We start from the raw sequence: 24,314 nt of genomic DNA on the forward strand, positions 1-24,314 counted from the left end.
CACAGAGACTCCAGACATAAACCAGTCCAGCAACATTCCATGAAGCGAGTTACCTGGGAGAACTCGAGGGAAAAGACACAGGCTGGGAGTGACAAGGGCTTTGAATGGTGACCAGGGTCTCTGTTGACTGTCTGATGGTTGAGCCTCAGAAGTGGTGTCCCCGGCAGTGAATGCAGATCTGCTGGGATCAGGCTGCTCCTTCAGCAGGAGGAGGCGAGTCCTACATCACACCACGAGCCTCAGGCAACGTGGCTTATTTCCTGTGCATTACCAATGTGCAATGGGCCCAGAGGCCACTTCCTCGTAGGATTTAGTGGGATCTACGGTAAAAAAAAAAAAAAAAAGTGGTTTTTTTCCACTCCACGGTTTTCCCTAGGAAGAGAGAGTTCTCAGAGCATTGATCTGTAATCAGCGTTAGGAAAAAAAGGAAGGGCCTATCAAAGTAGATGATGGAATAGGAGGGTTTGTCCTTCAACTGGGCTGTGAGCCTGCTGTTGGTGGCCACTGCGGTCTTGGTACCCACCTCGCTGGCATCCAGCACAGCCTTGTGGATGGCCTGCCAAGGGAAAAATGAATGTTAGCAGCCTCCAGGGGGTCATCTTTGCTTATCCGAGTTTGGGTGTTTTGTATGGGACGCCGTTGCCCACGTTGGGTGAGTCTTCAAGATTGTATGGGCCAGACATTTGCCAAATGAATTGCAGCTATTGTTGCTTGTCGGTCAGCTGGCCCTTAAGAATGGAGTTGAATGTCTGCCTCGAGCATTGAGCTCTTTTAAGACCTATCTATGTGGGGTTGAACTGACAACAGCAACTTGAAAGATCATACAGGAGACTCAGGCGGCAGTGAGTTTACGTTAATGGCGGAGGAAGAGTTTGGAAAAGGAGGGTGAGAGTGGCTGTACAACTTGAAGGACATAATCAACGTCACTGAATTGCACATGGAGAAATTGCTGAACTGTTGTACGTTCTGCTGTGTGTATTCGTAACAACGACAACAAAAAATAAATAAATAAAACAAAAAGAAAGAAGAAGACATTCAAATTGTCCTAGAATGGGGAGAGATGGGAAGAATAGTGAGAGAAAAAGGGTGTTTAGGGCAGCTGAAAGCACATGAATAAAGGAGCCATACCAGGAAAATTCAAGTGATGTCTGGGGAAAAGGATGTCATGCTTCTTGGCTGAAGCAGAAGGTGACAGGAAGTCAGGTACGACAAGTTCAAACTGCACGTTTTCAAACTCATAAATATTCTCCTTTTTTTCCCAGGTGTCAAAATCAGCACCGACAAGAAAAGCTGGGCTTTGATTGTTACAGTGAGGATAGGTAATTGACAGAAAGTCTCAATTGCAGCAAAAAAAAAAAAAAAAAGAATGGAGTTAAGGGGCGGCAACTACAGAGTAGAAAGACCTGGGTTTGAGTCCCAGTTCTGCCACTTGTGGTCGGAACACTTATTCAGGTGCCATGTGCTCCAGTGTCCAAATCTCTCGAAGGGTGGTGATAGTGGCCTGCATCCCCCAGGGTTATTCTGTGAATATAACGAGGCCACACACAGCAAATGCTCATGCGTTTGTTAGCAGTAGCAGTTGCTACTATTATCGCATGGGGCAAGGCTGGGTGTCGCTAAATGCTGGATCCCTTCTTTGTCTTCTAGGGAACAGTCTTAACCCGGGGTCACATGCCCCTAAGCTTCAGCAGGCTAAGGGCTTCTCCAGAATGCGGGCATTACTGTCCATATATTCATATAAACATTTTCCTTGGTGTCCCCCCAAAATATGCATTGGAACCCAAAACCCTATACCTGTGTATGTAATTCTGTTTGGAAATTTTTCTTTGTTATGTTAATGAGGCCATCAGTGTAGACAAAACCAAAAAACCAAACCTTTTGCCGCCAGGTCAATTCTGACTCATAGCAACCCTATAGGACAGGGTAGAACTGCCCCACAGGGTTTCCAAGGAGCACCTGGTGGATTTGAACTACTGACCTTTTGGTTAGCAGCCAAGCACTTAACCTCTACGCCACCAGGTGGGTCCTAAACCTAATCACTTCTGTGTATCAAGGAGCGTCATAGACACAGAGACAAGCAAACACAAATCAGGGAAGGTGGATGCCATGTGGAGATCACTGAGCCTCCAAAGAACCCCGGGACTTCAGAAGCCGAAAGAGACAAGAATCTTTCCCCAGAGCTGACAGACAGAGCCTTCCCCTAGAGCCAACATCCTGAATTCAGACTTCTGGCCTCCTAAACTGTGAGGAAATAAATATCTGTTCTTAAAAGTCACCCACTTGTGGTGTTTCTCTCTCAGCAGCACTAGGAAGCTGAGACCTGTGGGAAAAGGCCCATTACATTCATTATATTCCAGTGGGACCTCTCTACATTCCTCCCTGGAGCCTGGTGAGGTCAGGCCCCTGCGTTGGCCCTAGGACCACTTCTGACCGTTATCATCTCTCATCAAGAAAAAAAAATAAAATGTGCAGGACAAGGATCAGAAACCCATAAGCATATGAAGGCCAGACAAGTAACCCCAATGAGATGAGGGGACCTCTTGTAAGAAATGGGCCTCAAGGCAGCATGCGGGTACCCGGCCCAGTGAGCTCTGGTCAGAAGTGGTGTGCCCAGCTCAGCCAAGCTGACCGCTGCTATGCTGGGTCTGGGCTCTGTGTCACCATATAGGAACTGGGCTCGGTGATTTGGCTCCAGGGGATCAGAAATCTCCATTTTTAGGTCCAATATCCTAATTTTTAAAAGTTAGCTCTTTTTAAAAAAAATATTATCTTTTTTTTAACACTACATGTCAAACACATCACCTCCATGGGCACAAATGGCCCATGACCAGCCACATGGTGACCTCGGTGTGAGAGCCCAACCTTCAGGGAGGCAGGAAGTGAGGTCAAGTGCCAGGTGGACACCTGCTCCAACGACTTGGGCTGTGGGACAACAGCTCTGCCTGCCAAGGAGAGGCTTGGCTCTCAAAGAACCATAGCTGGACGGAGAAGATGGCCTTTGTATCAGAGTTCTGATGGCCGTAAAGCCACAGGTTCAGCTCTACCTACTGCTGGTCACAGAGAAGCCACCTCGCCCCTCTGGGCCTCTGTTTCCTTACCAGTGGAAGGAGGTTGCACAATTAACCAGTTGCCACAGGCCCTTCCAACTCAGGCTTTCTAGAAATCATCTCATTGGCCAACTCACTTTGGAAACCAGCAGTGGGTGTTTCTTTGCAATTCTGGAAAAACCCACATTGTGGTCAAAGGCAACCCTGATGCCCACCTTTGGGAGGATGGTTCCCAGGTCATAAAAGGCAGAAATGGACAATTTTGGAATGAATACCTCTACCAATCTGTGAAGAAGTAAAAGCAAAAGGTGAGGCCAGAGCCTGTGGGGCCTCCATCTCTGCATCTATGTGGCATTTCAGGAGACTCTTCTTCCTCCAGGCATTGCTGATTGTTGCTAAAGAGGTTAGCATACTCAAGCCGAACAACCCGGTTCTGCAAGTAAGACTCTTGGCTAAGCAAGTCTGGTGCTAAAGCTATGAAGGATGGTGAAGGTCCCCCCACCGCCAATGATGAAGGTGCAGAGCTCAGGTGGTGACCTGAGTGAGGCAGTCTTTGGCGGAGGCCAAGGAAAGACATTGAACAGTGATGGAAAACATCTACCACCTTCAGCCCAGAATATCTCCCCACTAGCCCTTCCCAACACCAGGAAAAAAAAAAAAAAAACCAAATCAATTGTTGAGTCAATTCCAACTCACGGCGACTCCCTGTATGTCAGAGCAGAGCTGCACTCCACAGTGGTTTCAATGGCTGTGATCTTTCAGAAGGAGATGACCAGACCTTTCTTCTGTGGCATCTTTTGGTTAGTATCTGAGTGCTTAGCCACTGGTACCACCCACAGATTCCTACTTCCCAAGACAAACCCTGCTAATCCCCTAGAGCAGCAGTAGAACTTTCTGCAATGTTGGAAATAGTCTATAGTGCACTATCCAGTATGGTAGCCACCAAGTCACCTGTGGCTATTGAGCCCTTGAAATGTGGCTAGTGTGAATGAGGAACTGAATTTTTAATTTAATTTAATTTTAATTAATTTAAATATAAATAAGCACCTGTGGCCTGTGGCCTCTATATTATTAGACAGCACAGCCCTAGATTTTGACAAAAGTTCTTCTTTCTCTACAGTGTTTCCAAACCAAGAGTAAACAGCCACATTTACTGAGCACTTACTATGTGCCAGACCTTGTTGCGGGCATACTCATTAACATTATACCCATTTTAAAGAAGGTAATTTAGTTTCGGTGCTCTGCACAAGGTCATGTGCTTGGTGAGTCACAGAAGCGTTGGATGGACACTTTTCAGTCGTCCTCTGACATGAGCTCCTGTGACACCTCAAACCACTGACAGCTTTCTCCTGCGTGGCTTGGTCGCTCCGTCTTCACCAGGCTCCCTCTGCTGTTCTGAGTTCCCCCAGCCTCCTGCACTGCCTCCTCCTACTCTACCCAACCCTGTTTGCACCCTGAAAGGTAAAAAGCCTCTGCAGCATCCCGAAGGATCCCCTCGTGATGGTTAAGGTTGTGTGTCAACTTGGCTGGCAAAGAGTCTCAGTGGTTTGGCAGTTATGTAATGATACAGTCACCTCCATGATGGGATCTGATATAATCTGAGCAGCCAATCAGTTAAAAGGGAGTTTCCTTGTGGGCGTGGCCTGCCTCCAATACTTATGGACTTTCTGGCAAAGCTTGCCAGGTTTTCTCTGCTCTGGATCCTGCATCCAGCTTGTCGTCATCTAAACTCCAGTTCTTGGGACTTGAGCCAGCAGCCTGCCATCTTACCTGTCAATCCTGGGCTCATCAGCCCACGCAGCTACATGAGTCAGGAGAGGCCTCCAGCCTGCTGCCTGACCCACGGGCTTGGGACTTTCTAGCCTCTACAACCAGTGAGCTATTTCCTTGATGTAACTCTCTCTCTCTCTCTCTATAGTTCCTTTCTCTCTCACTCTACATATACATATACATACGTTTCACTGGCTTTGCTTCTCTAGAGAACCCAGCCTAAGACACCTGCCTTTGCACCTTCGCAAGGCTGTTCCTCTGTGTAACACGCCCTTCCCAAGCCTCTACGCGTACATGTTCAATCCATGCTTGTGGCTGAAATGCCGCCAGCTCCCTGAAGTCTTCGCCCAAGCCCAGGTGAGAGTGACCTCCCTCTGCTCAGAAGCCCCTCAGCACTTTGCCTGCCCTCCCCCTGCCCATCACTGTCTTTCTTGGGTGCACGTCTTTTCTCTCCTCCTAAACTAGGAGCACCTGGGAGTGATGCTGAGCACTCTCTCTCTCTCTCTCTCTCTCACACACACACAAATTGCTAAGAGATTGAATCTGAGACTTTGATATTTCTTTTTATTTTAGGGTCAATACCTTTTGATACTAGTCATAATAACTACAGAAATGATAATATTACTGCTAACATTTATGGAGTACTGACTATCTCCCAGGCATCCTTCTAAGCACTTCATAAATAGTAACTTATTTTTTCAATGACCTATGAGTTTGGTAATATTATTATCTCTATTTTAAAGGTAAGCACCAACGCTTTTTGTGTTTGCCTTTAGGAAACGAGTCCAGGGGATTCAATAGTACCTGAGTCTGCAGTGACATATTAGCTACATGTCCTCGGGCAATCCACTTTCCCTCTCACAGCCTCAGTTTCCTCATCTGTGAAATGGGAGTGCTAACACTCCCCATCTGGCAGGTAACTGTGAAGTTCAAGTGATAACATGTATCCACAGCGCCAAGCTCACTGTCTGAGTGTGGCCGGTGCTGAGTTCCCAGGTATGACTATCCAGCAGTTGTCTTCCACAGCCTGTCTTCCACCTCTGCTTGTACGTCATCATCTGCCTAGGACCCCAGAAAATTGGTGAGATCCCTACCTTCTGGAGCAAGTGGCCCCACTTCCTCAGGCTCGGGGCTGACAAGGCCTGTTCCAGCTGCCTCATCTTGCCCTGGCCAGGGAGGATGAAGAAGGCCAGGGCGTCTCCACAGTAGCCCATTTGCAGCACAGAGCAGTTCAGCTCTGGATCCGACCAGAAAGCAAACTCCTCCACCTGGTCCATCATGGGGACCTAAACAGTGGCCGACTTGCCCACCAGGGATGACAAGCCTTTACTTGTCTCTACTGGGTCAAAGGACTTCTCCCACTTGGCTAGTACAAAGAGAGAAGACAGGTTTTATGTCAAGATGCAATTAGTGAGGTAACAGAAGCAAAAATGGTGAAGTAAGGACATCCAAAGGAGCCCTGGTGGTGCAGTGGTAAAGCACTCGGCTGCTACCTGAAAGGTCAGTGGTTTGCACCTACCAGTTGCTCTGGAGGAGAAAAGACCTGGTGATCTGCTTCCATAAAGATGACAGCCTCGGAAACCCTATGGGGCAGCTCTACTCTGTCAGAATCGACTTGACGGCAATGGCTTAAGGACATCTGAAAATCTTCTCATAATTTCTATTGAACGTTGTACTGGAGTTTCTAGCCAGGACAGTGACGTAAGAGACAGAATGTGAAATGGCGCAGCCTGTGCGGAAAACTGTTTGATGTTTCCTCAAAGAGTTAAATCATATGACTCAGTCATTCCGCTCTGCTCTGGACTGAATTGTGTCTCCCAAAAATATGTGCTGTAAATCCTAATCTCTATACTTGTGGTTATAAGCCCATTACAACACATAGGAAAATCACATCAGATAATGAAATGGTGGACAATCACACAATACTGGAAATCACTGCCTAGCCAAGTTGACACACATTTTAGGGGTACACAATTCAATCCATGACACCAGGTGATCGCAGACAAGTCAGTACTCCTCTCTGGGGCTCAGGGTTCCTATTCGTAAAAGGTGGGCTCAAAGGTTCCCTTTCTGGACAGCCGGGGGCTCTGTGGCCATGGAGCTTCAGGGGCAGGTCATCACCACTCTCGGTAAAGAAACTCTGGCTGTGAATATTCAACCTCCTTCCATGCTTGGCCTCTCCCTGTCCCAAACTCCTGTCAAGCTGTGGCCACCCTTCTCTCTCCTAGCCCTGCCAGGGCCCTCCCCACCGCCTCTGCTGTGATGTGACTGTGGCCAGGTGTCTGCAAGTGTCCTGCTGGTAGACCCCACCCGCTGGGGTGACAGGGACACTCTGCCCTTCCTGCTTCTGCCAGTGTCTGGGCCCCTCCTTCTTGGCTACCATGGCCTTACTTCTACCTCCCTTCATCCCCCACCTGCTCATTTCCTCACTGGTCCTCCAGCTCCAACCATTTAGCCACACTGCAGATGGGGCGAGCTCTCCAGATGTAGATCTGGTTGTTTCAATCACCAGCTCACATTCCTCAAAGGCTCCTCACAGACCTTGGGAGAAACGCCCAAGCATCTGGCATTCCAGGTCCTTCTCTATTGGGTACCACACCTTCCCCAGCTTCATCTTCAAGCACCTCAGCTGTTCCAGCTCCCTGGATAGGGTGGTGTCTTAGTCATCTAGTGCTGCTATGACAGAAATACCACAAGTGGATAGCTTTAACAAAGAGAAGTTTATTCTTTCACAGTCAAATAGGCTAGAAGTCCGAATTCAGGGTGCCATCTCCGTGGAAAGGCTCTCTGTGTTGGCTCTGGAGGAAGGTCCTTGTCATCAGTCTTCTCTTGGTCTGGGGGCATCTCAGAGCAGGAACCTCAGGTCCAAAGGACATGCTCTGCTCCTGGTGCTGTTTTCTTGGTGGCATGAGTTTCCCATGTCTCTCTGCTCACTTCTTTCTTTTATATCTCAAAAGAGATTGGCTTAAGACACTACCTAGTCTTGTAGACCTCATCAGTATAATTACTGCTAATCCGTCTTATTACATTATAGTGATAAGATTTATAACATATAGAAAAATCACGTAAAATGGTGGACAATCACACAATACTGAGAATCATAGCCCAGTTAAATTGACATATGTTTTGGGAGGGACACAATTCAATCGATGACAGGTGGTTTCCCTCCGTTCACCCATCCTTCCCTGCCTCCTTATCCAGCTTGGGTGTCAAAGAGCTTCACGTCATTTCAATGCCCTGCACTCCCTGGGTACTTGTGACACACCCTTTGGGAAAGGTCCAAACCCAGAAGAATCCAAATATCTGCATCCAGTCTGCCAAGTGTTGCAGGGAGAAGGTGGCTCACGAGGCAGGCTGGTCCACTGTGAATTTCTAGTCACCAACCTTATCTGCCCGGCGACCCAGCTACACATCACCAATCACCTCTCCTACCCCGACCCTCTCCACTACCTGAAGTACCTGAATCCTCACCCCACCACACGCACATACACCCTCACTCTCAGCAGGCAATCTTGCCTTCTACCTCACATAAAAGAGAGACTTTCAGCAAAGGAACTGCCTCAGCCCGCACCAAGGACACGTTGCTACTTTCCCCAGAATCCATTCCCACCTCTCTGCCTCCCCTCCTCCCCATCGCAACAGAGAAGACACCCCTCCTTCTAAAGGCAATTCCCCTCCCTGAATTTTTTTTTAATAACTTTTATTAAGCTTCAACTGAACGTTTACAAATCCAATCAGTCTGTCACATATAAGTTTACATACATCTCACTCCCTACTCCCACTTGCTCTCCCCCTCTTGAGTCAGCCCTTTCAGTCTCTCCTTTCTTGACAATTTTGCCTGCTTCCCTCTCTCTCTATCCTCCCATCCCCCCTCCAGACAAGAGTCGCCAACACAATCTCAAGTGTCCACCTGATATCATTAGCTCACTCTTCATCAGCGTCTCTCTCCCACCCGCTGACCAGTCCCTTTCATTTCTGATGAGTTGTCTTCGGGGATGGTTCCTGTCCTGTGTCAACTGAAGGTCTGGGGAGCATGGCTGCCGGGATTCCTCCAGTCTCAGTCAGACCATTAAGTTTGGTCTTTTTATGAGAATTTGGGGTCTGTATCCCACTGATCTCCTGCTCCCTCAGGGGTCCTCTGTTGTGCTCCCTGTCAGGGCAGTCATCGATTGTGGCCGGGCACCAACTAGTTCTTCTGGTCTCAGGATGATGTAGGTCTCTGGTTCATGTGGCCCTTTCTGTCTCTTGGGCTCTTAGTTGTCGTGTGGCCTTGGTGTTCTTCATTTTCCTTTGCTCCAGGTGGGTTGAGACCAATTGCTGCATCTTAGATGGCCACTTGTTAGCATTTAAGACCCCAGACGCCACATTTCAAAGTGGGATGCAGAATGATTTCATAATAGAATTATTTTGCCAATTGACTTAGAAGTCCCCGAAAACCATGTTCCCCCGACCCCCGCACTTGCTCCGCTGACCTTTGAAGCATTCATTTTATCCCGGAAACTTCTTTGCTTTTGGTCCAGTCCAATTGAGCTGACCTTCCATGTATTGAGTGTTGTCTTTCCCTTCATCTAAAGCAGTTCTTATCTACTGATTAACCAATAAAAAACCCTCTCCCACCCTCCCTCCCTCCCCCCCTCGTAACCACAAAAGTATGTGTTCTTCTCAGGTTTACTATTTCTCAAGATCTTATAATAGTGGTCTTATACAATATTTGTCCTTTTGCCTCTGACTAATTTCGCTCAGCATAATGCCTTCCAGGTTCCTCCATGTTATGAAATGTTTCACAGATTCGTCACTGTTCTTTATCCATGCGTAGTATTCCATTGTGTGAATATACCACAATTTATTTACCCATTCATCCGTAGATGGACACCTTGGTTGCTTCCAACTTTTTGCTATTGTAAACTGAGCTGCAATAAACATGGGTGTGCATATATCTGTTTGTATGAAGGCTCTTGTATCTCTAGGGTATATTCCTAGGAATGGGATTGCTGGGTTGTATGGTAGTTCTATTTCTAACTGTTTAAGATAACGCCAGATGGATTTCCAAAGTGGTTGTACCATTTTACATTCCCACCAGCAGTGTATGAGAGTTCCAATCTCTCCACAGCCTCTCCAACATTTATTATTTTGTGTTTTTTGGATTAATGCCAGCCTTGCTGGTGTGAGATGGAATCTCATCGTAGTTTTAATTTGCATTTCTCTAATGGCTAATGATCGAGAGCATTTTCTCATGTATCTGTTGGCTGCCTGAATATCTTCTTTAGTGAAATGTGTGTTCATATCCTTTGCCCACTTCTTGATTGGGTTGTTTGTCTTTTTGTGGTTGAGTTTTGACAGAATCATGTAGATTTTAGAGATCAGGCGCTGGTCGGAGATGTCATAGCTGAAAATTCTTTCCCAGTCTGTAGATGGTCTTTTTACTCTTTTGGAGAAGTCTTTAGATGAGCATAGGTGTTTGATTTTTAGGAGCTCCCAGTTATCGGGTTTCTCTTCATCATTTTTGGTAATGTTTTGTATTCTGTTTATACCTTGTATTAGGGCTCCTAGGGTTGTCCCTATTTTTTCTTCCATGATCTTTATTGTTTTAGTCTTTATGTTTAGGTCTTTGATCCACTTGGAGTTAGTTTTTGTGCATGGTGTGAGGTATGGGTCCTGTTTCATTCTTTTGCAAATGGATATCCAGGTATGCCAGCACCATTTGTTAAAAAGACTATTATATCCCCAATTGACTGACACTGGTCCTTTGTCAAATATCAGCTGCTCATAAATGGATGGATTTATATCTGGATTCTCAATTCTGTTCCATTGGTCTATGTGCCTGTTGTTATACCAGTACCAGGCTGTTTTGACTACTGTAGCTACATAATAGGTTCTGAAATCAGGTAGGGTGAGGCCTCCCACTTTCTTCTTCTTTTTCAGTAGCGCTTTGCTTATCCGGGGCTTCTTTTCCTTCCATATGAAATTGGTGATTTGTTTCTCTATCCCCTTAAAATATGACATCGGAATTTGGATCGGAAGTGCGTTAAATGTATAGATGGCTTTTGGTAGAATAGACATTTTTACTATGTTAAGTCTTCCTATCCATGAGCAAGGTATGTTTTTCCACTTAAGTATGTCCTTTTGAATTTCTTGTAGTAGAGCTTTGTAGTTTTCTTTGTATAGGTCTTTTACATCCTTGGTAAGATTTATTCCTAAGTATCTTATCTTCTTGGGGGCTACTGTGAATGGTATTGATTTGGTTATTTCCTCTTCGGTGTTCTTTTTGTTGATGTAGAGGAATCCAAGTGATTTTTGTATGTTTATTTTATAACCTGAGACTCTGCCAAACTCTTCTATTAGTTTCAGTAGTTTTCTGGAGGATTCCTTAGGGTTTTCTGTGTATATAATCATGTCATCTGCAAATAGTGATAACTTTACTTCTTCCTTGCCAATCCGGATACCTTTTATTTCTTTGTCTAGCCTAATTGCCCTGGCTAGGACTTCTAGCACAATGTTGAATAAGAGCGGTGATAAAGGGCATCCTTGTCTGGTTCCCGTTCTCAAGGGAAATGCTTTCAGGTTCTCTCCATTTAGAGTGATATTGGTCCCTGAATTTTTGAAAAAAATTTTTATTGTGCTTTAAGTCAAAGTTTACAAACCAAGTCAGTCTCTCAAACAAAAACTCGTATACACCTTGCCATATACTGCTAGTTTCTCTCCCCCTAAGGAGACAGCACACTCCTTCCCTCCACTCTCTATTTTCAAGTCCATCCAGCCAGCTTCTGACCCCCTCTGACCTCTCATCTCCTTTCCATACAGGAGCTGCCCACATAGTCTCATGTGTCTACTTGATCCAAGAAGCCCACTCTTCACCAGTATCATTTTCTATCCCCTAGTCCATTAGTCCAGTCCAATCCCTGTCTGAAGTGTTGGCTTTGAGAATGGTTCCTGACTTGGGCTAACAGAAGGTCTGGAGACCATGACCTCTGGGGTCCTTCTAGTCTCAGTCAGGCCATTAAGTCTGGTCTTTTTACAAGAATTGGAGGTCTGCATCCCACTGCTCTCCTGCTCCCTCAGGGATTCTCTGTTGTGTTCCCTGCTAGGGCAGTCATCTGTTGTAGCCAGGCACCATCTAGCTCTTCTGGTCTCAGACTGATGTTGTCTATGGTTTATGTGGCCCTTTGTGTTTCTTGGGCTTGTAATTGCCTTGTGTCCTTGGTTTTCTTCATTCTGCTTTGGTCCAGGTGGGTTGAGACCAATTGATGGATCTTAGATGGCTGCTTGCTAGTGTTTAAGACCCCAGATGTCACTCTCCAAAGTTGGATGCAGAATGTTTTCTTAATAGACTTTCTTATGTCAACTGACTTAGATGTCCTCTGAAACCACGGTCCCCAAAGCCCTGCCTCTGCTATGTTGGCCTTTGAAGCGTTCAGTTTATTCAGGAAACTTCTTTGCTTTTGGTTTAGTCCAGTTGTGCTGACCTCTCCTGTATTGTGTGTTATCTTTCCGTTCACCTAAAATAGTTCTTATCTACTATTTAATTAGTGAAAACCCTCTCACTCCCTCCCTCCCTCCCTCCCTCCCCACTCTCCTAACCATCAAAGAATATTTTCTTCTCTGTTTAAACTATTTTTCCAGTTTTTATAATAGTGGTCTCATACCATATTTGTTGTTTTGCAGCTGACTATTTTGCTCAGCATCCTCTCCCTGAATTTGGGCAAACATCCTTCTCCCCATCTCAGACCCTTACACCTCTCTCTTCTGTGTTTAAACTCTTCCTCTCAGCTAGATCCTTGCTGCTGACTTTGAAACTTGTTCCAGTCTAGCCCGTTAGGAGAAAAACACACAATAGGAACAATAAAAACCTTCCTATTATCCCCACATTCCCTTCTAGCTACTTCCCTATCTGCATCCTCCCAGTCATGATTCCAGGATTCATGGCCTTGGTGGCCTCACCCCCCTCCTCACCTTGCTGTCATTTCTTTTCTACCCTGTATGATCACACATGTTTCTCAGTCTGTCTGGGCTGACCTCCCCACTCCTCCCATCTCACAAACTCCTACCCACCCTGCCATCCCCAGCCGAAACCTCCCGCCCCATGGAGTCTTCCCTAGGTCCCACAGAAAGTCTGCCCCTCCCTCTATAAACACCTGGAGCAAACCTCAGCAATTTACCTTCTGCTCTGTCTGTCTAATTGTGGGGCTGTCTATCTAATTAGACAGCCTAGACTTTTTGTGGTCTCCTCCAGGGCAGGAACTATGATCAGTGAATGATGAGGATGCAGGAGAAGAAAATGGGGAATACAGAGATGGAGGAGAAAGTCAGAGGGCTATGGGAGGAATGATGGGGCAACTTGCTACTATACCCAACTGATCACTTGCAGAAACACAGGGAGGCAGGCATGAGTTTTTCCAAGCTTGGTTAATCGTTAGAAGAACTTGGGTGCTCATTAAAACCCAGATTCCCAGGATCCATCCCAAACTACTGAATCAGACTTTCCAGGGAAAGATAAGAAGCCCCAGGGGGTGAGAAGAGCTGGGCGCTTCTCCCCCCAGAAGCCCTGCCCTTGCCCCAGAGAGAAGTTCTCCAAGATCACCTCCAGCTCTGAGCTCATTTCCTGGGTCCTTCTGGAAACCCTGGTGGTGTAGTGGTTAAGTGCTACAGCTGCTAACCAAGAGGTCGGCAGTTCAAATCCACCAGGCACTTCTTGGAAACTCTATGGGGCAGTTCTAATCTGTCCTATAGGGTCACTATGAGTCGGAATCGACTCAATGGCACTGGGTTTGTTGTTTTTTTTTGGTTGGGGCCTTCTGGAAAGCTAAGGTCTGTTTCTCCCCAAATCCATAAGACTACCCTCCCTGCTGGTGCAGTGGCAAAGCAGGGGTTGATCCTTGCTGCTTGGAGGACCTTATCTTGGCTTAAAAGAGTTAAGTGACTCACCTAATGTCACAAACCAAATAAATGGCAGAGCTAGGATTTGAACATCAGCCTGTCTGACTCCTGAGCCTTCCACCAACCTCCGGCCACTTTCAGCCCTTGCCAACACAGTCCTTAAAATGACAGACCACAAAATGCAATGCAGTATCTTGGATTAGATCCTAGAACAAAAGAAAGGCTGTTAGTGAGAAAACTGGTGAAATCCAAACAAAGCCTGGAGTTGAGTGAATAGTAGTGTACCCATGGTAGCTCCTTAGTTGTGACAAGTGTATCGTGGTCATGTACAGTGATGATGCCAGGGAAACTGGGCGAAGGGCATACGGGAACTCTCTGTACTATCATGGCAACTGTTTTCCAAAATAAAAAGAGTATTTAAAAAAATTAAAAATAATAACAATAAAAAAAAAAAGAGATAGAAGAAAAAACACCCTACTGGGAGCATAAATTGCAAACTCATTCCAACCCCATTCTAACACTTCAGGCATCAGGTTGGGGATGGCTGTGAACCCCCAGACACGACATTCTCATGTGGGTTCTGCTCACAAGTGTTACCATAAAGGGACAAACCAAAAAACCAAACCCGCTGCTGTAGAGTAGATTCCGACTCATAGTGACCCTATAGGACAGGGTAGGACTACCCTGTAGAGTTTCCAAAGAGCACCTGGTGGAGTCAAACTGCTGACCTTTTGGTTAGCAGCCATAGCTCTTACCCACTACGCCACCAGGATTTCCATATAGGGACAAAGTCCTTCCTTTTTCCATTCTCTTTCCATCTTCCTGATTTCCCCAAGGAGGAAGTCTCAGCCTGGCGCCAGCCCTCTTTAGCCCCACGGCAGGCTTGCTAGCTTTCCTTTTCAACAAATTGGAAGCAGCCCTTGGGCTCCAGCCTTCAGCAGGCTACGGTCTTGGTGTAACATAATCACAGAAATGGTTTTACTGTGTCTTTCTACTTTCTACTTGTGGCAAGTTATACTGCTTTCCTATGCATGATTGTCATATTAATTTCCATTAAGATAAAATTATATTTTTTGTTTTTTTAAATGTGAATTGGTTTAAAGAAAAATATTGAGTAAATACCGTAATAGCACCAAAGAGGTGAGGATTCAGCCACAATCAAGAAGGTGATTCAGGAATGAGGGAAATGTGAGAAATTGAGTGCTAATGGCGGGTAAGTGTCCCCAAGAGAAAGGGTCCAGGCAGCGGGGCCCCTCCTCACCCTGAACTCATGTTGTACAACCTGAGTACCTACAAGGGGGCCCAGAGGGGCAGAGAATGTTCCTCTGGTTGGGGTCTCAATGGGGCACTAAGGGACATGGGGGAACCAGTGTAACTTGCCAGAAATAGAAAATAACTGTAAAAATACACACAGTAAAACCAATTCTGTGAGTAAATTACCCCAGGACCATTGCCTGTTGAGGACGCAGAGCCTGAGGGCCGCCCTCTCTTTGTTACGAAGGAGAATTAGCAAACGCACCATGGCGGTAAGCTAGATTAGAACAGGGGCTGTCTCTCCTGTTCACCCAGCCTCCCCTACACCTAGCAAGCTGCCTGACTTATAGTAGATACTCAATAAATATTTGTTGAGTACACTAAAGGATAAAGAATGAATATATAGATGAAACTTTGCAGTTGGTTCTGTCCTTTCCAACGCTAGTGTCAACATATTGTCCAAGATAAAAGGGCCTTCTAAAATCACCTCTAGGCAACTTCCTCATTGCACAAATGGGAAACTGAGGCCCAGGAAGGAAAAGGTATTTGTCCCCAGTCAGTGTCTGAGGGAACCATGGCTGGGAACTTGGACTTCCCACCCATGATTATCTTGCCAACACATCAGCCTGTCACCTCTGGTGTGTGCCCATGAGAATGACCTCAGTCTGTACAGGTGATGCTGTGGGCTAAGCTGGGGCAGACACAAAACCAGGCTTCTGGAGACCTGCATGTGCTGGAGGAGGCTGAAAAGCCCTCTTCTCAGATGCTGTACAAGGGCTTTCTGCATCATGGGGAAGGTCAGGCTGGATCATGTCAAAGGCATTTGACATACCCTAAGATTCTGACGTTAGATATGTAGATTCTTGGTTAGGGATAACCTTCCTCTATCCATCAAGTGTACCTGCATATGGTTACCCACCAGGCCGTAAGGCTCCAAGAGGCAGACTGTGCAACAGACTCCATGGACAGTAGAATCATAAAATCTATAGGGTCGCTATGAGTCAGAATCGACTCGATGGCAATGGCTTTGGTTTAGTTTTTGGTTTTCTTCAGTGATGAGTGTCACTTTCTCAGTGAAGTCAACCTTGACCACCCTAAGTAAGACCACACCCTTCCACACCACCATCGGCACCACTGGCACTTCTAATCACCCTTACCTGCTTCACTTAATGTTCTTGTTTATTTATTACACTGAATGTTTATCGCCCACCTCTCTCTACTAGCCTGAAATTGCTACAAAGACAAGGATCTTTGTATATTCTGTTCACTGATACACCTCAAGCCCCTAGGACAGTCCTTCCTGACACAGGGTGGACACTCAGTAAATATCTGTTAGATGAATTGATGGATGGATGGATGGATGGATGGATGCGTAGATGGGTGGAAGGACAGATGGATGGATCAATGGTAACTAAAAATACTTAGGGGACTTGTGTTCTTTCCTAGCTCTGCGGATTTCTAGCTGCAGGGCCTTGGGCAAGTTATGTAGTCTCCTTGAGCCTCAGTTTTCTTGTCAGTAAAATAGAAGTGTCACACTAACTTGAAGGGTTTGTGGGTAAGTAGGTCGTGTACTCCCCCTTCACTTGGTAGAGCCACCCTCTGCTCCCTCTCCAATCTCTTCCCCTATTTTATTTTCAAAATAGATGTCTAGGCTCATGATAGACATCTAGAAGTATGACACCAAAGTCAAATCCATTCATTTATTCATTAGGCAAGGGGAAGGCTTCTTAGAAAAAGTAGGCCTTGACCTTTCCTGGAAGGATGAGTAATGCTCCAAAAGGAAGTGGTGGGTGTGAGGGGAATGGGGAACAAAGGGAGCACCCGGGCAGGTGGGATGATGTGAGCAAGTGCATGGAGAATATGCCCTGCAGGCCCAGTTGAGGAGGAGGGCTGAGAGGGGAAGAAGGCATGGCCAAACCCCAGAGGTCAGGCCATCAGGCTGAGGCATGTGGCCTTCCTTCCCAGAGGAGAGGTAAGCTATGGAGGGGACGGTTGTTTCTGGGGCAAGGGAGGCTGCCATGGTGGTTTTCTTTTTCAGTAAGCACGTGCTGAGCGTGTTCTATGGCCTGGACTCTATGGGCACAGGGCAGCAGCCAGAGGAACAGTTACAACACATGAATTTGCCTGAGTCACTCTCCAAGGGAATTCTCGCTCACCCTGCCTCTTCAGTTAAGGACCAGCATGAGACCCCAACCAACCTATCCAGCCTCCCTCCCCACTACCTCCTGCTTAATTTTGCTGCTGTGGCAACACTAATCTTGTTTCAGTTGGTCACACATGCCACCATCCCACCTTGGACCTTTGCACATGCTGTTCCCTCCACTTGGTAGAGCCTTCCTCTGCTTCCTCTCCAAACTCTTCCCTTATTTTATTTTTTATTTTAAAAAGACTTCATTTCTGTAGCGGAAAATGACAAAATGACTGTGAAAGTAGGAAGTTATGTAGAAAAAATATTTAAAAGACACAACAGTCATTTTTAGAATGTTGTTATTGCTGTTAGGTCCTGTCGAGTTGGCTCTGACTCATAGCGACCCGATGTACAACAGAACTCGACGCTGCCCTGTCCTGTACCTTTCTCGAAATCGTTGCTATGCTTGAGCCCACTGTTGCAGCCACTGTATCATCCATCTCACTGAGGGTCTTCCTCTTCTTCGCTGGACCTCTATTTTACCAAGCATGACGCCCTTCTCCAGCGACTGTCCCTTCTGATAACATGTATAACTTGTCCAAAGTACATGAGACGAAGTCTCGCCATCCTTGCTTCTAATGAGAATTCTGGCTGTGCTTCTTCCAAGACAGATTTGTTCCTTTTTTTGGCAGTTCATGGTGTATTCAATATGCTTTGCCAACGCTTTAATTCAAGGGATCAACTCTTCTTCATTCTTCCTTATTCATTGTCCAGCTTTTGCATAAACGTGAGCTGATGAAAAACACCATGGCTTGGGTCAGGCAAACCTTAGTCCTCAAAGTGACATCTTTGCTTTTCAACACTTTAAAGAGGTCGTTTGTAGCAGATTTACCCAGTGCAATGTGTCTTTTGATTTCTTGACTGCTGCTTCCATGGGCATTGATTATGGATCCAAATAAAATCCTTTACCACTTCAATCTTTTCTCCATTTATCATGATGTTGCTTATAGGTGCATTTGTATTTTTGTTCTCTTTATGTTGAGGCTCTGAGTCAGAACTGACTCAACAGCATTGGGGTTGGGGTTATGTTGAGGTGTAATCCATGCCGAAGGCTGTGGTCTTTGATCTTCATCAGTAAGTGCTTTGAGTTCTCTTCGCTTTCAGCAAGGAAGATTGTGTCATCTGCATAACACAGGTTGTTAATGAGTCTTCCTCGAATCCTGATACCCCATTCTTCTTCATATAGTCCAGCTTCTTGTATTATTTGCTCAGCATACAGATTGAATAAGTATGGCGAAGAATACAATCCTGACACACACCTTTCTTGACTTTAAAGCACAGAGTATCCCCTTGTTTTGTTCAAACGACTGCCTCTTGGTTGTTTTTTTTTTTTCCAAAGAGCACAATGAAGTGTCCTGGAATTCCCGTTCTTCCCAGTGTTACCCATAATTTGTTAGGATCCATACAGTCTAATGCCTTTGCATAGTCAATAAAACACAGGTTAACATCTTTCCGGTGTTTTCTGCTTTCAGCCAGGATCCATCTGACATCAGCAATGATATCCCTTGTTCCAAGTCCTCTTCTGAATCTGGCTTGAATTTCTGGCAGTTCCCTGTTAATGTACTTCTGAAACTATTTTTGAATGATCTTCAACAAAATTTCACTTGTGTTTGATATTAATGATATTGTTTGATAATTTCCACATTCTGTTGGATCACCTTTCTTTAGAAAGTGTACAAATATGGATTTCTTCTAGTCAGTTGGCCAGGTAGCTGTCTCCCAAATTTCTTGGCATAGAGAAATGAGTGCTTCCAGTGCTGCACCTGTTTGTTGAAACATCTAAACTGTATTCCATCAATTCCTGGAACCTTGTTTTTCACCAATGCCCTCAGTGCATCTTGGACCTCTTCTTTCAGTACCACCGGTTCTTGGTCATATGCTACCTCCTAAAATGGTTGAATGTCAATGAATTCTTTTTGGTACAGTGACTCTGTGTATTCCTTCCATCTTCTTTTGATGCTTCCTGCGTCATTTAATATTGCCACCATAGAACTCTTCAATAAGGCAATTCAAGGCTTGAGTTTTATCTTCAGTTCTTTCAGCTTGAGAAATGCAGAGAGTGTTCTACCTTTTTGGTTTTCTATCTCCAGGTCTTTGCATATTTTATTATAATACTTTGTCTTCTTGAGCTGCCCTTTGAAATCTTCTGTTCAGCTCTTTTACTTCATCATTTCTTCCTTTTGCTTTAGCTACTCTGTGTTCAAGAGCAACTTTCAGAGTCTCTTCTGACATCCGTTTTGGTCTTTTCTTTCTTTCTTGTTTTTTTAATGACCTCTTGCTTTCTTCATGTATGGTGTCCTTGATGTCATTCCACAGCTCGTCTGGTCTTTGGTCATTTCAATGCATCAAGTCTGTTCTTGAAATGGTTTCCAAATTCAGGTGGAATATACTGAAGGTTGTACCTTGGGTCTCATGGACTTGTTCTAATTTTCTTCACCTTCAGCTTGAACTTGCATATGAGGAATTGATGGTCTATTCCGTAGTTGGCCCTGGCCTTGTTCTGAGTGATGATATCAAGCTTTTCATTGTCTCTTTCCACAGATGTAGTCAGTTTGATTCCTGCATATTCCAAGTGTATAGTCACCGTTTAAGTTGGTGAAAAAAGTTTTATTTGCAATGAAGAAGTCCTTGATCTTGAAAAATTCTGTCATGCGATCTCCTATATCCTTTCTATCACCAAGGCCATATTTTCTAACTGCCAGTCCTTCTTTGTTTCTGACTTTTGCATTCCAATAGCCAGTAACTATCAATGCACCTTGATTGCACGTTTGATGAATTTCAGACTACGAAAGTTGGTAAAAATCTTCAATTTCTTCAACTTTGGCCTTAGTGGTTGGTGCACGAATTTGAATAATGGTCATATTAACTGGTCTTCCTTGAGGGTGTATGGATATTATCCTATCACTGACACCATTGTGCTTCAGGATAGATTTTGAAATGTTCTTTTTGACCACGAACACTGTCATTCCTCTTCAAGTTGTCGTTCCCTGCATAGTAGACCATATGATTGTCTGATTCAAAATGACTAATACCACTCCATTTCAGCTCACTAATGCCTAGGATGTTGATGTTTATGCATTTCATTTCATTTTTTACAACTTCCAATTTTCCTAGATTCATACTTTCTACATCCCATGTTTCAATATGAATGGACATTTGCAGGTGTTTTTTCTCATTTTGAGTTGTGCCACTTAGTAAATGAAGGTCCTGAAAGCTTGACTCCATCCACATCATTAAGGTTGACTCCACTTTGAGGAGGTAGCTCTTCCCCAGTCGTGTTTTGAGTGCCTTCCAACATGAGGGTCTCATCTTCCAGCACTCTATCAGACAATGTTCCGCTGCTATTCATAAGGTTTTCAATGGCCAGTTTTTTCAAAATTAGACTGCCTTCTTCCTAGTCTGACTTAGTTTGGAAGCTCTGCCGAAACCTGTCCACCATGGGTGACCCTGCTGGTATTTGAAATACTGGCAGCAAAGCTTCCAGCATCATAGCAACACACAAGCTACCACAGTACAACAAACTGACTGACACGTGGTGATTTTTTGAATACAATCTTTTAATGGAAGATGAGCAAAGCCCTAGAGCTTATGCTCAATTCTATTTGGAACACCTGCAAGCATTTTATAAATTAGTGACTACATTGGGAAAAATACTCCAGCATGCTGTTTTAATTAATAGGTACAATTCAAAAGCAGGTGGAGTCCCCAGTTTTCAGAGCTGTCCCCAAATGTCATGTCCCCAGGGAAGACTTCCCTGAGCCCCTAGACTGGGTCAGACCCTCTAAGCACCCATCATTGTCCTCATTGTGGTCACTGCACTTTTGGTCACACATTTACATGTGTGGTTACTTGATTTGTGACTGTTATAAATTGAATCGTGTCCCCCCAAAATTCGTGTCAACTTGGCTAGGCCATGATTCCCAGTATTGTATGGTTGTCCTCCATTTTTGTGATCTGGTGTAATTATGTGTTGTATATCCTAGCCTTTATTATCCTAGCCTCTATGCCTGTGGCTATGGTCCCATTTGGAAGTGAGTTGTCCCTTATGTTAACAAGATGTGATTAGATTATGTTAATGAGGATCGGGGTGGGATGCAGCACCCTTGTTTGAGCCACATCTTTTATCTTACAAGAGATAAAAGGAGACAGAAGCAAGCAGAGAAGGGAGTTCTCACTACCACCAAGAAAGAAAAGCCAGGAACAGAGTGTGTCCTTTGGATCTGGGGTCTCTATGCTGAGAACCTCCTATGCCCAGGAGAAGCTTGATGCTAAGACACAAGGAAAACTCCAAAGAACACGGAGCTCACAGTTGTTAAAAGGAGATAAGAACTTTCTCCCAGAGCCCACAGAGAGAGAGAAAGTCTTCTCCTAGAGCCAGCTCCCTGATTTTGGACTTCCAGCCTCCTAAACTGTGAGAAAATAAATTTCTGCTTGCTAAAACCATCCACTTGTGGTATTTCTGTCATAGCAGCACTAGATAACCAAGATAATGACTGCTTCCTCCACTGGATATTAACTCCAAGAAGGGGCAGGGACCAGCCCAGTGACTGATGCCCCATAAGTCATTGTTCAGGCCAAATGAGGCTGGAGGAAAAACTCAGACCCATGAGCCATCCCATATAAGGAGGTAAGTGCTCTTTGGAGGGCTGCTGGGGAGATGTTTGAAAGGTAGAGAAAGTTTTGTAAAGAGGTCAAATAGAACTGGGCATTAAAGGATGAATAGGAGTTCATCAGGCAGGAGGAGGGCATTCCAATCACAGGGAACAGCATAGGCAAAAGTATGGAGTGCAGCTATTTAGAAAACAGCTCAGAGGCTTGGGTGAGGGTGGAGGAAGACCATATGATGGCTTTCTCGCTGTTGAATGCCTGCTATGTATCAGGCATGGTTTCTACATGATGTCATGTAATCCTCAGGGCTCCTCAGCCCCATGGGGTAGATATTATTACCTCCTGTTGTGTATTGAATTGTGTCCCTCAAAAGATATGTTAAAGTCTTAACCATTGTTACCTGTGAATGTGACCTTATTAGAAGTAGGGTCTTTGCAGATGTAAGCAAGTTAAGACGAGGTCATACCGGATTAGGGTGGACCCTAATTCAGTGATTGGTATCCTTATAAAAAGAGGGAAATTCACAGAGACACACGGGGAGAAGGCCATGTGAAGGCAGAGGCAGAGATTGGAGTGACGTATCTACAATCCAAGGATTGCTGGCAACCACCAGAAATTAGCAAGAAGCAAGGAAGGATTCTTTTCCTATAGCCTTCAGGGAGAGCACGGCCCTGCTGCCATCTTGATTTCAGACGTCCAGTCTCCAAAACTGTGAAGAGATACATTTCTGTTGTTTTAAGCCACCCGATTTGTGGTATTTTATTATGGCAGCTCTAGGAATAGAATACATCCCGTTTAAACACAAGAAAAGGCTGAGGCTCAGAGGGGCTAAGTGACAAGTCTGTCACCCAGCTACTAAGTGGCTTACTTGGCTGTTCCATTCCCTAGTGTTCCATGTTGCAAACAACTCAATAGACGACTACTGAGCATTTCCACCTCCACCTGGGCTGTCCACATCCTCACCCCTTCAGCCTGGTTTGGGGGAAATGGTGATGTCAGCAAAGCACCTTGGCCAGAGTTTCCAGACTTTTGCCCCCCAACTGTGCCCCTGGCCCAGAGTCCAGAGACTTTCTGGATTTGAGGAGCCTGCTCAGGTCTACATGCCCCTCTGCGTGCTATCAGCCTCCCTGCCCTCTTCAGGTCCTCTTTCTTCAGTACTCCCCATGGATCTGAGCACTTACCATGGTAAGCAAGCACAGCCCCTCTCCAGTATGCCTGCTCCAGACTGTGGGTGCTCCCAGGGCTCTGGCTGTGTCCCCTGGGACAGAGGAAACACCTACTGAATACACACATGGAAGGGATGGGCAGGCCTTGAATGGACTTCCAGCTTTCTTACCTCAGGGAGCAGCAGAGGAGTGAGGACCCAGCCGCCAGTTTAGTGTGGAGCCCCACTCCTCCCACCCCAAACCAGAAGACACAGCACGTCCACCCCTGGCTCACTGTGAGGCCAACCATGAGGCTGCAGGGAAGTCACTTGACCTCTCCAAGTCTCAGTATCCTCATCTACAGCACAGATGTCTACATAAGGCACACACCCAGAGGATGACAGCGGGTGCCACTCAGGCTTTTTACCACCAGGCAGTCAGGGTCTCCTCCTCCCAAACACACCCATCACTGGGAATTCACTGCAAGAGGAAAAGGACCGGTTGCCTAAAAGAACTCCCCAAGCTGAAACCCTAGTAGCCCCTGTGAGCACATGGTGCCCCCTAGTGGTCACAGACACACCCTGCAATGCTGTGTTTTCTGGGGCAGGAGACCCATTCACTCCTCAGCTGAGCTCTGCACTTTTTAACAGGTTCTCGTCAGGCCTGCCTTTGACAATAAGAGGGGGGAGCCCCGGGTCCTTTTTGTGACTTTAATTGGGGCTCTGGAGTCAGGCAAACTTGGCCTTGAATCGAAGCTGCTATGCCGGCCTGTGTCCTAATGCTGCTCTAGGAGCTGGACCAGCCTCTCCCCTGTTTTGCCATCCCTTGGTGTCTGGCTGAGCCCACAGCTCCTATCTGGATACTCTGAGGAGGAGGGAGAGCAACAAAGCTCATGGGCCAAAGACCCAAGCGCAGGGCTTACCAAGGGGAAATCACTTTTTCTGAAGCACTGTACCAGGTGCCTTACAACACCAAGGTGGGTGTCGTGACCCCCATTTCAGAAATAAGGAAACAGGGGTTCAGAGAGGGGCTGTGACATTATCAAAGATATCTCACTTTTAGAATTTGAACCAGGCCTCTCTGGCTCCAAACCTCAGGTACTGGCCTTAGCACACATCTTCCCAAAATTATCCACCAAGAGCCAGCGATCCTGGGAGTGCGTTTATTGGATCACAAAACCCCTCTGCCTACCAAGGGGAGAGGAAAACACTGACAAGTGGGTATGGCTGGGGCATGTAATCCCAACATCCAAATGGGCAGAGCTAAGGGGTGTGGCAGGAGCCCTGAGAGCCAGGGATGCCACTTGTTCGAGTTAGGGGCCTTGGAAGAGCATGATGATGTGGGATTGGAAAGATTGTCCCCATGGCTTCAATCCCAGGGAGTTGGACATTTTCAGCCCCAGGCCATGGTTGGGGCCTTCAGTAAGCC

At 45.8% G+C, this 24,314-nt stretch overlaps 1 protein-coding gene across 1 annotated transcript; it reads right to left on the bottom strand.

Moving 5' to 3' along the window:
* Positions 1–253: 253 nt before the first annotated feature.
* Positions 254–7,431, bottom strand: LOC111750212 (serpin A9-like). Its single transcript, XM_023546648.2, is given in 5 exon segments — positions 254–260; positions 435–556; positions 3,185–3,391; positions 5,912–6,183; positions 7,359–7,431. Coding segments are annotated over 5 exon segments (681 nt in total).
* Positions 7,432–24,314: the final 16,883 nt, after the last annotated feature.

The sequence above is a fragment of the Loxodonta africana genome, chromosome 10, assembly GCF_030014295.1.
Source record: "Loxodonta africana isolate mLoxAfr1 chromosome 10, mLoxAfr1.hap2, whole genome shotgun sequence".
NCBI lineage: Eukaryota > Metazoa > Chordata > Mammalia > Proboscidea > Elephantidae > Loxodonta > Loxodonta africana.